We start from the raw sequence: 12,219 nt of genomic DNA on the forward strand, positions 1-12,219 counted from the left end.
TCGTTGGAGTAAGAAATTAAAATATTCTCAACGTCCATGTTTATGACACGTGTAGAAATTTTAACATATTTGAACCCGTCAGAAGGCAAATACTTGGTACAATAAAATTTCGCTGATTCTTCTCATTACTCGTGATTGCTCACTCAAATAAATGTATGTAATCGGCGGGTGTTCACTTAATCAGATACCAACTCAAACATTCGAACGAACAGAATCCTACTTGTATACAATTATTCCATTCTATCTAACTATTCCATTCAACCGATGAAAGATGGATTCTATTATTGAGATTCGTAGTCTCTAAAAAATTTTTAAAGCCATCATGGATATTTTATTCCTAGGTTAACTATCGTAATAACGTTCATTCTTTATTCAGTCACTGTTCCTTCCAATCGCCATTTGTCGAGGAAAACGTAGTAACCAGTAACTAACCCTCTTGAACTTTACCCAGGATGGTGTCTGCAAACATCGCCAAGAATTATGTCCATGCGTAGTGTTATTTGTCAGATTTGATAGCAGCGCTACCGACGATCCTCTCCCTTCTCTGTACACCATCGTTGAATACCCAGTGACGACCGGTTTTACTCGCGAAAAATCTCGATTCCTAGCATAATTATTATTAGCCAGCCACGATCGTGGTAATGGAAAGAACGAGAAGAACGAAGGAAGAAGAAAGGGGGAAAACAGAAGCGCCGGCAGCGCGTAATGAGGCTTACGTCTTGGCGGTCCAATTCAGTTATCCTCGTTGTGACGTTCCAAAGAACCTGTCTTAAGAAATCCTGCACTTTGTACTTGAGAATTCTCTATTTTCCAGGGAATCTTGTTTCAGATCGATTTCTGGATCGATGTAGAATATTAAAGGGCAAATCGATGAAATTAATTGTACACGTTCACGTATAGAACATTCGAAGAATGCGCGGATTTGTACGTGATCGGCGATATCCGGTGATATTGCTCGTAGTCGGTGTGTATAATCACGCGACTCGTTGTCGGTGCTAGAACTTTGTAAACTCGCGGGTTCGTAAACGATCACGACGATTTTATTGCCATTCGCTCGCTAAACGAGCGATAGGAGTGTTAGTATAATAGTGGCGATTTGTTTAGGAATTTATGTCGATTCGAGTAAATTTTCCAATCATGTTAATTTCAATCATCGCATCTTTTAATTCATTTTAATTTGATCAATTCGTTTTATATATATCATCAATTATGTCTTTTACCGCATATTCATAATTAAATAAAATAGTTAATTTCATTATTATTTTAATATTTCTCTCACAATGAATGCGTATTATTTGCGTATTATTATTACTAAGTTTAATTTCTTTTTCATCTTTTGTCTTCTCGCCTCACTCTCCACGTATTCTAACGATAAAGAGGGAAATTCATAAGCGTACTAATCTTAAAAAAAGAAATAGCAAATTAATTCGTCATGAAAAAGATATTTCACCGTTATTCCTTAATACCCTCGTTTTGCTGAGAATTGCTTTCTTCCCGTAGTCTTGGCTGCGACGATAGTCGGAAGTGTTCCATTCGAGGAACGCTTATGCGCGTGCCTTATCATCATTTTACATGCAACGTCGTTCTTTTACGCCAGGCCTACTGAACTCATTTCCAGCGAATACATCATACCGTAATCACTGTGATTTAGCGTATGGTAGATAGACAATGTCGTACGAGAACGAAACTCGTGCAATTTAACGAAATACTTCCGATTTGCGAGATCTTGTTGCACGTTCTCGCACGTGTGACAATTATGTGGAAGAAGGATCGATCGCTGCGACTGGCTGTGACTAATTGACCTATTTCCAGCAATTCTATATTCATGCGTTTGATATTTTAATAGCTGTAATCTATAGTAATACCATTTGTCTTCGGAACGGTACCTGTTGCTTCAGAAATCGATCAAAATACTATATTTAATTCATATGTATGGGATCATTATCTCCACAATAAATTATCCGTTACTTGTTTGCATCTAAGTATTACAAATTGTTACTCATAGCTGTAATTTACGAAAATTCGAGGGTCGGGACACCAATTGATTATGCGTCTTATATTTATTTATGCACAAAGCTATTTTAATCGTCGTACGTGTTTACCACCGACCGTCCATTGTTCGTTCGATGACTTTGTTCCAAATGTTCGATCGTTCGAAGGTATCAACTTTCGCGAGGAAAACGAAAAGATGGTGTGTTGTTACATTAACGCCGGCAAAGTTGGAGATGGCGCCAACCGGCAGTCACCGTAAGCAGGCACGGGCTCGGGGATGGAAAGGGCAAAGAGCGCCGCGTAATTCCATAGTATCGTATGGTCTGCGTGAAAGCAGTCTTTAGATGGTAATAATAATCCGAAAAAAGAACGACGTCTATCAGCGATATAACATTAAAACACGAGGGAACGTAGCCAATGGAAAATACCAGTGTAATCGTTTGATGTACTCGAGTGTAACTGTTCCTCATCGATTTTTCAGACGTCCATGATCGGTTATGATCTTTGTCTACGCACAAGAAATTCTGATACCGCGAAATTGCGCCACAAGAGGAATATAGAATATTTAATATCCCTACTCGTGTGTGAGAAATAAAGGGCGAAGGATTAGAAGCATTCTTAAAATTATCGAGTTTATGTTCATTAGCTCCGAAAAGCTGAGACGTTTGTTATATCCGAGGATGGTCTCGTCGTCAGCGTCGTAACGTATAGTATCTCAGGCTTAAGGATTCCCTTGAAAGACACACGGCGAAATTCCGTGCACCTGCACGTAAGGCTGACGTTTATTAGTCGAGCACAATGTAGCGTCTTTGGGGTCGGTATGAGGAGCGTTTTCGCTACGAAAACGAGCAGCCCAGCTACGCTCAAATCCCTCCGACGCGTGTACTTTATAGGTGTAATTATGAGCCTTAAAACTTAGCCCGGTCGTATCGTGACAGCGAAATTGCATGACGACGATGATACGATAAAGGTCTTCGGCCCCATAAATCGGCAGGAAGATAAGGGCCAATCCGTTCGGTGCTTTTTTCTCGCCGCTTCCCCGGCCAGAGCCAAACCACAAGAAGCTTTGGGCTTCTTTCTCTTCTTCTCTCTTACGTCTTCGCAAACGATCGAGATTATGTTAACGTTTCGATGATTTACACGGCTCTCGAATTCTCATTTCGCCAACGGGGGATTCTTTCGTTTACCACGATGAAGATGCAGAAGGATTGGCTCGTTGGTGGAACGGCGTCTTTCGACGAATTCGAGAAGTTCGGCTCTGGCACAGGTGTTTACCTGGACGAGTTATGCGGCGCAGGTGGAAAGTTATCCCTCCGACGTAATGACTCTATCTTCCGTGCACGGCCTTTCTCTCGAGGATTGTAGAACCGACGGTGTTACGGTAATAGCCCGTGACTATATGGTTGACCGCGACTATCGTGCACTTGGGAGGGATCAACGGGCCTCCGGCCACGGGTATTTTACACGTACAGGTATACGGAGTGACGCGTTCGCGTGGTCGTTCATGTGCCACGCTTTCTCGCTCGCGTTACCGCTTTTGCGACCCGACCACGTGCTCAGCGTTTGACATAACGAATGTAATAGCGATTTGTTAGCGCCGCTGTGAACGCGCCATTTTATCTGTCCATACGTTCTGTCTGTGTTTCCAATGCGACCTGTGTTACGTGAAAGAAACGCTGCTGGCGTGAGTGTAGGCGGGAACGTACTTGCGTGTTTTCGTTTTACTTCGATTTGAAATCTATTAGCCAATTTTATCTTATTAATTGCCATTTTTGTTCCGTATAATCGTTATTTACCTTCGTAATTTCCTTCACCATATATCGACATTTTAGTTACGATAGAGCCTGTAGAAGTTTGAAAACATACTTAGTGACGTATAACGAAACGGAGCAAATTGAAGTATGTAATACGAGGCGAGTACATCTTCTGGCTATCTAATTAACTCTGCTCGTTGATTGGTATCTTTGAACGAAACGTATAGTCCGTATACAGAAGTCGGCTTCCACGGAGCGTCTACTTACCCCGTGTCAAGGCAATTAGCGGCGGTGATGGGTTAATTGGTCTCGGTCCTCGTTTTCGTCGCGTGACGAGCCTTAGGAGATGGGGAGATTCCTCCGAAGCGGACAGCTCGCGAATGGGAAAAGGGCACCGCGGGCGTTTAAACCCGTTGCTTGCACGTTGAACAGAAGCTCGGACACGCTTAATGTTCGACGCGCCAATACACCGTACACAAAAGACAATTTTATAACTTAAATTACATAAATAATCTAAGAATTACAGACGCTAATATTACTTAGAAACAACTTTAAATAATACCATTTTAAACAGTTACTTAATGAGATTCAAAATACATAATATATGGCTGCTTAATGTCTCTTTTACAATCTTGACAACTCTTACATCGTATAATGTGTGTGTAATTTTTCTACTCGTTACCGCGAACCGGTTCCACCAACTCCCAACGTATTCCCTCAAACACCGCTCGTACAATACCGTTGAACGCTCGAAAAACACGAAGCAACACTCGCGAGAAGTTACTTGTTCCACGATGGGGGAATGTTTCTGTCGGCGTAAAAATGAATTCGTTCGTTTCGGCGGTACAAACCGCGCGGAGAATAAAGACACGTTCCCTCCCGCGCGTTTCCCTCTGTTTCACCATCGAGTTGCTCTCGCCCACGAGATCGGCGATCTTATCTTCGCCCGTATCTCGAGTCATTCGCGCCTCCGCGAGTTACTAGACGCTTTTAATCGTGGCACCCAAGCGAACACCGTCGCCCATGTATCGTCTGTCTTTGGGAATCGCGAATGATCGTCTCGATTCAGTGCTAAACATCACCATCTACCGTGAAATCGACGATCTCTCGAACCGTTCTACTCGAACTAGCTGGTTGAAAACGGAGCAAGCTATTTGGATGGGAAGAAGGGAACCGACTGATCAATCTTATGACCTAGAAGCCCCTTTCATTTGCCAGATGACTGTGCTTCGGGTCGGTTGAATCTTTCTTCCCTGAAACTGGTATTCTAAATGGCTGTGTTTACTGTTATTGGATTAGGTAGAAGGGTCGTAAATTCGATCGGATGTCGGACACGTGTTTTGGAAATTAGGGGAAAGTGAGTTTGAAGAAATATTAAAATATAACAGTTTGTATCTCGTTAATCTTCTTCGCCCCTAAATGTTAAAATTTCCACTTCCAAATTTTCATATGTCAGTAAAATGGGGACTATAGTATCGAGATATTCATAGTTGGCTTCCTGAGAACCGGTGTTACATCCAACACCGTGAAACGGAAGAAAGAGATTAAAACGAGGGAGGGTAAAGTGGGACAGGCGATCTGGTAACCCCACCTTCTATTCACCTTGAAGAAACAGACGGGAAAGATGGAGTAAAATAGCAGTGGAATAATGTCTCTATTCTCGCCTCGACCGCCACATTCTCGAGCTCGTTCTACCCGATAATTACACGTTACCGAAGCACACTGGGCGCCCTTCAATTAAGCCGACGAATCACCTGCTTCCATACCATCCGACGAAAAACTCTACTTCGTCGTTGACCGTCAACCAAGCCTTACGTCCCTAGAGAATCCTCGTCAACGAGAAAGCGAGTTCGAAAGACACCACTTCCTTGAGTCCTTAATGTTCCCATAAGGATACAGTTCAGTTGATAACTCTTTCATACAAAAATAGAATCGTGTATAGTGAAATTTTTGTGAACCTTATTGCTGTAAAAAATTGTTGTTTACTTTAAAATTAGCTGCCATTGTCCTTTTTCCAAGTAAATAATTGAAAGCAATTAGTTTAGCTGCAATTCGTAATGGAAGTCGATTTCCTCGCTTCAGTCTCACGCAATTTGTGTTGAACGATCTCCCAGAATCCACGATATTCTTAATTATCGTCCTTGCGGCTGGTAACCACATCCTCGACGACATTTCTTTCGTCCCCTTGCTTCCAAGGATATTTTTTTCGCATGACATCTCCCTCCGTCGCGTGTCACCGCATGTTTTGGATGATGGTCGAGTTGTTGAAATTGCGTGTGCGACTGCACGACAGGAACCACGTCTCAATTACGAGAGTAATATGCGAGCAATAAGAACGATACTACTCTGTTAAGGGAAGGTAGATTCGCGTGATTCGTATTTGGCGATATCTACCTTCGACTCTTCTTTAGAAGTTCATCATTGTCCTTGCGAGACAAATGGTATTCTCGAGAGTTGCTAAGATTATACTATGAGAAGGAACAGCGTTTTGTAAATTATACATTATTGCAATCATTATATATTTTATAAGTCTGATAAAAATTCATTACTATATCTTTAGAATTAAGTAAAAAGATAAAAGGCGAATGACTGAGAAATGGAACTGAAACGAACCCGTTCCCGCAGGTGTCTGGCAACTGGAACGCTTACGAGATGAACGGGTTCGTGGAGGGTGCCACGTTCGAGAGTATCGTGCATTACGTGTTGAAGAATATGAAGATTACCCAAGCGCGAGCTGGCTACCTAGTAATGGAGGTTCTGAAGGCAGGGGTTTCTCTAGGACGCATCAAGAAAACTCCTCGCGGCACCTATATCCTGGCAACGGACAAACCTGGCTCTATCACGCACAACATTAAAGAACCACATTTCAGCGACGACAGCGATTATGATGACGTTTCGTCCGAAGACAGTTCGTGATCAAGCACACACACATATATATGTATCTTTAATCACGACATCCCGAATGAAAAATCATGTCCAGCATTCCATTCTACTAATAAAATGTTAATCGTCGGGCGCAAACGAATCTAACCAGAAGCGTATAATTATTTATCTGCTAATTGAATAATTGTTTCGACCTGTCGGTTGTTCCGCATACTCAGACTGTTATTACGATACTAATTGCATTGGACCTTGCGATGCTTCTTTTTCCTCCATGACCTCTTCAATGCTGGAACGTACGATTGGAACCAAGCATATTCTATCTATCGTCGGAAAGGGTGAAAGGCATGTTGTAATGTCTTTCAACAACAGCAAAGAAATCGCAATATATATATATAATCGCAAGAATTATTTCGCCAGGGCTGTTTCTTGGGATGGTCAGTTTTCAAGCCGGGAATACGACCATCGTTCCGGTAATTGGTTCTTTTTAACTGCGAGCTTAAAAGTTATGAATTTATGCCTCGCCACGTAAGATATAATTGGGTGTTCAATTAATATTTGGATAAAAAACTTGCTACACCGCAAAATGCGGTTCTACCTCTTCGTCTTCCTTCATTCTCTCCCCTATTCTTATTCTTCCTGTTTAACTTCTTTTGTCTCTTTTCTTCCTTTTCGGAGCAGCTCTGCTCCGGGGCTGATCTCGCAGTTCACCGCGTGCTCCGTCAGCGGGGGTCCCAAGCTACCGAAAATCATTTCGGGAGTAAAGGAAACAAGAAGATCGCGAGATCAGTCCCGACCATTGGCTGTATAATTGATTTTCCGCCGAACGAGCGTCCCACGGAGGCGGCCGTTTCGTCGAACCAGCCGGAGTATTCGAAGGATCGCATGACCGAACGCTGCTAGACTAGCCACCGCTCCTGGGAATCTTCGATCGACCGTTCGAGTTTAGAGGCGCACAGGAGCGAGCAGAGGAGTTGGAAGAGTTAAGTAGAGCATGTGGGCTGAGGTATTGTTACCTTAGACGCGTAGTCTCGTCCTAGACATCCTTCCCCCGTATGGGACTCTACTTCGGTAACAGTGGGTCATTCTATCTACGATGATCTAGAAATATCGTCACGAGATCCTACTCTGGCGAGTATAAGGATTATGTAGTTGACAAGAAGGAGCGTCGTTGTCGGCACTTTGCAACAATGTGGAAGACGTCCACGTTCCACTGTTGTTTGATTTGTGTCCCTTTGTTGAATAAGCATTTTTCCATGCATCGTGCTCCCGCACCGGAACGATGTAGCTCGTCCCTCCCGGTACGTATGTTAAGGACCTTTTAAGACGTCTCTCGAGTTTATCCCGCTGCGCTACCGGTACCAGTTTCCGTTCTCCGTGCCTCGGTACACATAGGCGAACCACGCTATTGCCTCCGCTTCCAGACGAACCCTCCCTCCTCTTCCTTTTTCCTCGCCTAGCTCGTTCCTTCTTTTCCTTCCTTCTCTTTGCCCTATCCCTTTCGTCTTCCATCTCTCTTCCCCCCCCCCCCCGATCTACGCTCTTCTTTTTCGAGGTGCTGCAGGTGTCGTGCATTGTCCGCCGTCGCGGCCTCTAAATCTCGTCCCTGACGTTGTGCGGCGTAGCTGCGTCGTGGCCAGCTCTCCCAAGATACATACGACTGTCGGGAAGTTACACGTTCCACGGACACTCGTTCTCTTATTGCGAAACGGCCCGGCTGATAACCATCTTTTCGAGAATTTCGGCCCCTTTCATAAGTTTCATCGCCGCGCCAGTATACGTCGGACAACGTCGCGGTGAAAACAACCGCTTAGATCGCTGGCGACAAGTTGTGTAGTCGAGGTAGATTGAGAAATGTGGAAGAATTCATGGATTACAGCGATATGGTATGAAGAGAGAGCGGCGAAGAAATAATAATTTTGATGGCAATGAATTGTCTCCGAATATAGCGTAACATCAGTGGAACGTCTGTTTTCCAATTTACGAAGTTAATCGATGCGATACAAATAATACTTAAAATCATAGAAAAACAGAAAATCTGGTGATCCTACTACGTGCACTTTTAATATACCACGTCTAGTATTCTCTATGTGAACAAAAATTCTTGATCCTTATATCGATTTCTACTTCATATTCTACGAAGAAAATAGATAGCACGCGGAAAGTAAGAAGGTCACCGGCAAATGCAGTGTTTACGCGATACAGAGAATTCCATGGGACCAATTACTAGACGCGAGAAGAGTCGTACGGAAGATTTATTCCGGCCATTACAAGGAACGGTCGCCTGCGGTGGAACGGGAAAACACGAAAACTATTCGAGGCTCACGGAGCGGTCGAAACGCGCCCCGCCTCCGTTAACACGCGCTGCCTACACGTATTTATGCGTTGGCTGGCCGCGCAGCGTCGTCGTCGAAACCAAATGCGTGCTTAACAACCTCAGGAAACAGAAACGCGGTTGCGTCCCGTGAAAGCGAGCCGTTTCTGTTGCGGGCCGCCGCCTATCGCGCACGGAAAATGTTCGGCCGCGATCCTATACGGTGTCTTCGCGGCCAGACGGAAGACTTATGCGTCTGCCTTCGCCGCGTACCAAGCTCCGTACGAGGCGGCAGAAACAGGAAGAGCCAGAGGGACACAGAGGATGGTGCACGGGGTGTATCGGCCGCGTACAAATTTATGCCGGTGCCACGCTAATGTCCACCCGACCGCATACGTTCTCCTTTGGCTCGACTGGCGCGCGCGAGTCAACGTGTACGAGCTTCGACGCGTTGCGAAACGAATCGAGTTTTTGGCCAACAGTGAACCAAGTTCTGGATTTTTTAGAAGAGACTGAGAGAGAAAGAGAGAGGGACCGTGTGAAAGTAGAGAAATTCTTTCAGTGGAATTAGGAGGGATATCCCTACTATGTATTTTGTTCTCGTATTTTTGTTTTATCAAGTGAAAGTCCATAATATTTATGCCTGTGTAGGAACTTTTTGGAAAATTTACGTTTATAATATTTCGTTTACGTTATCATAACAACCGAGAGTAAATAAAAAATTCTTGTAGAAACACGTTCACGATCTCGTTAAAGGTGTACGGCACCTGGATTTCAGAAGGCCACAATTTAGAGCGATAATGGACACCATATTCGCGCGCCGCAATCGCGAACTTGCTTCTCTGTAGCGCCCCGTATCTCCATATATTTACATGGACCGGGCTCGATGTGGCGTTTAAAATATTCCGAGCAATAAAAAGACACGCGGGTCGAGCAAAGGCTACTTGCAACATGCATAATTTGCACCCCGGTGCGCCATATACGTAAGTAGGTTGCCAACCGAGTCCATGCACTGAAAGCGCATCGCCGCGCAACAGAGATGTAGATAAATAAAGTGTGAAGCACCGTAAGCGTGCTGCGCGAGCTAAAAGCCTCCACGTTGTCTTTTCCTTTGGTTTGTGGATTCGACTTTTAGAGGCGAGTTTCTTCTTTGGTTCTTCTCCGGGTTCTTCCTTTCGATTCTTCCTCCGGTACCTCCCTCGGTTCTAGAGGCTAATTGGACCGGCCAGCCACCGCCACGGTGAACCAGCTGCCTCTGTCACAAGGCGGCCCGTGTTTCATTCAAATCGATTCCGAGTAAAATCCCGGTCCGATCGATTCAGGATCGTATATTACGCGTGGCGAGGCGCGCGACCTTGATCGACGGAAATTACGGGACTCGCGATTTGTCTTCCCAACACCGGCCTGCGCGCGAATGCCCATCAGCGGAGTTCCCAAAGGAGTTCCAGCTAGCGGGGCTACGTTCCTGTAGGCTACACATATCCTACGCGTATAGCTAGGGGCGAACGATCGGATTCAAGGCGAGAGAGTCACGGGAAGCGGGCGTTGCTTTTGCAATCTCATCCAAATAGAGTGTGGATTTCTATGTATCGAGATAATCGATCTTAATGGACCGGACTGGGCCGCTAATGAACGCTGTAACCGGCCCAGGGAGAGAGGAAGAGAACCAGACAAGCGTGTCGAAAGGTGCAGTCTGTCCTCGCGAGTGTGAAATAATCGCCGCCGTAGATCGTCGAATCGTGTTAAAGAAGGACTAACAGTCCTCTCGCGTAAGAAAGAATGCGAGTCGAGGAAGAAGCTGAGGAACTCGGGTAAGAATGTCATAATGCGTTTCCGCGGGACTCTGTAAACCGGATTCGAATCGGTCGATAGTCGGGTTTCACGAGGATCCTATTAAAACCTCGGCGAAAGGTTTGCAGCGTGCTTCTTCTAGGGCCACCTCGCAATTACATTTTATGTCTTGCAATCAGTAAAACTCTAAGTACGCCGAGGCGCGTAGTTTGCTGGTGTAATTTCACCTTCGATTCCTTGCGTCCGCTGCCCCTACGACCCTCTGCCTCCGTGCTAGCGCAAGGAACACAGCGCGTCGTTGTAATTTCGCGGGAGGCGGGATAGAGAGGGAGAGAGAAAAGCAGACAGAAAGAAGAGCCACGGGCATACAGGAAGGTGTAAGCAGCTCGGTAATCAGCACGTACCTCATCTTCGACGATAACGCGAAATTCCACGCGTATGCGTTCTTCGGAACCTTTTTCCGTCAGTCGCGAGTATCCCTTTAACTCTCCTCACTGTTTGCAGACGCCATCCGAGCTTCTCAGACCGTATAACGGGTGTAAATTAGTACGGGGTACTGGAGAAATAATTTGGTCGATTCGTGCGCCAGGTGGAGCTTGCTTCTTACTTGATGTAGAAGTATCAATGATTTGACGCACTAGGTTTCTATCTGCAAAGAGACAATAAGGTGGGTTCTTAAGTAAACCTTCGTTCTTTTTACCGCATGTGTACTTTATCGTTTACGTGCAAGGTATCTATCGCTCGTAAAATGGAGAATTCTATGCAGAAGATGCAAATGATCGTCACGCCGCGCCGCGTCGACCACGTTTCGCAAACGAAGCTATATATTCCACGTAGCAAAGTAATGCCGTCGATTTCGTGTTTCCCACAGATAATTATAATTAGTGGAACTTGACCGTGAGAAGCCGCGCGATATGAAGCATAACTCGTATAAAAAAATCCGCATATACCCCGTAATAAAAAATATAGACGTACATTTGTTTATTACAAAGTTTCCGCTTTAAATTTCATACAATTTTTGTCCCTTTTGTTTCCGCTTACACTCGCCGATATCCATGTAGATCACCGGTGATAAAGTCGGAACCTTTGACCCTTGGCATGTAGGGGATTATCAGGCGGTTGGTTTCCGACGAACGAATTAATTTCACGTTGATAAAGCCGCGTTTCGCGTTAATCGAGACAGATAAGGGAACTAGCCCAACCACGGTAAGAGGCGGAATTAATTAGGTTTCCTGGTAACGGATTGGCGGACGTTCGAGTCGGAGGGAGACCGGTACCGTTTCGATCGTATCTGCGCTCAACTGTCGCGGCTGCCGGTTCACCGAGAACGAGTTTAAATTACTCGGGGAAAAGGTGCCGTTGCACCGCCCGCCATGAACGTCTTAATTACGCGACCACGTTTCCGGGGTGATTATCGTCGGCTGTTTAAATATTCAGGATTCGTGATGCGCTACGTGCCTCGTTTCATTGGCACAGGAGCAACCGCCT

At 45.1% G+C, this 12,219-nt stretch overlaps 1 protein-coding gene across 1 annotated transcript; it reads left to right on the forward strand.

Moving 5' to 3' along the window:
* Window positions 1–6,398: 6,398 nt before the first annotated feature.
* LOC122569159 lies at window positions 6,399–6,662 on the forward strand. Its single transcript, XM_043729732.1, has one exon. The coding sequence runs from the start codon at window positions 6,399–6,401 to the stop codon at window positions 6,660–6,662; it is 264 nt and encodes an 87-aa protein (XP_043585667.1).
* Window positions 6,663–12,219: the final 5,557 nt, after the last annotated feature.

The sequence above is a fragment of the Bombus pyrosoma genome, linkage group LG7 (genome assembly GCF_014825855.1).
Source record: "Bombus pyrosoma isolate SC7728 linkage group LG7, ASM1482585v1, whole genome shotgun sequence".
Classification (NCBI taxonomy): domain Eukaryota; kingdom Metazoa; phylum Arthropoda; class Insecta; order Hymenoptera; family Apidae; genus Bombus; species Bombus pyrosoma.

Bases quoted from the DNA above. Each gene is read 5' to 3' on its own strand.
- LOC122569159 (XM_043729732.1), top strand. From the start codon at position 6,399: ATGAACGGGTTCGTGGAGGGTGCCACGTTCGAGAGTATCGTGCATTAC.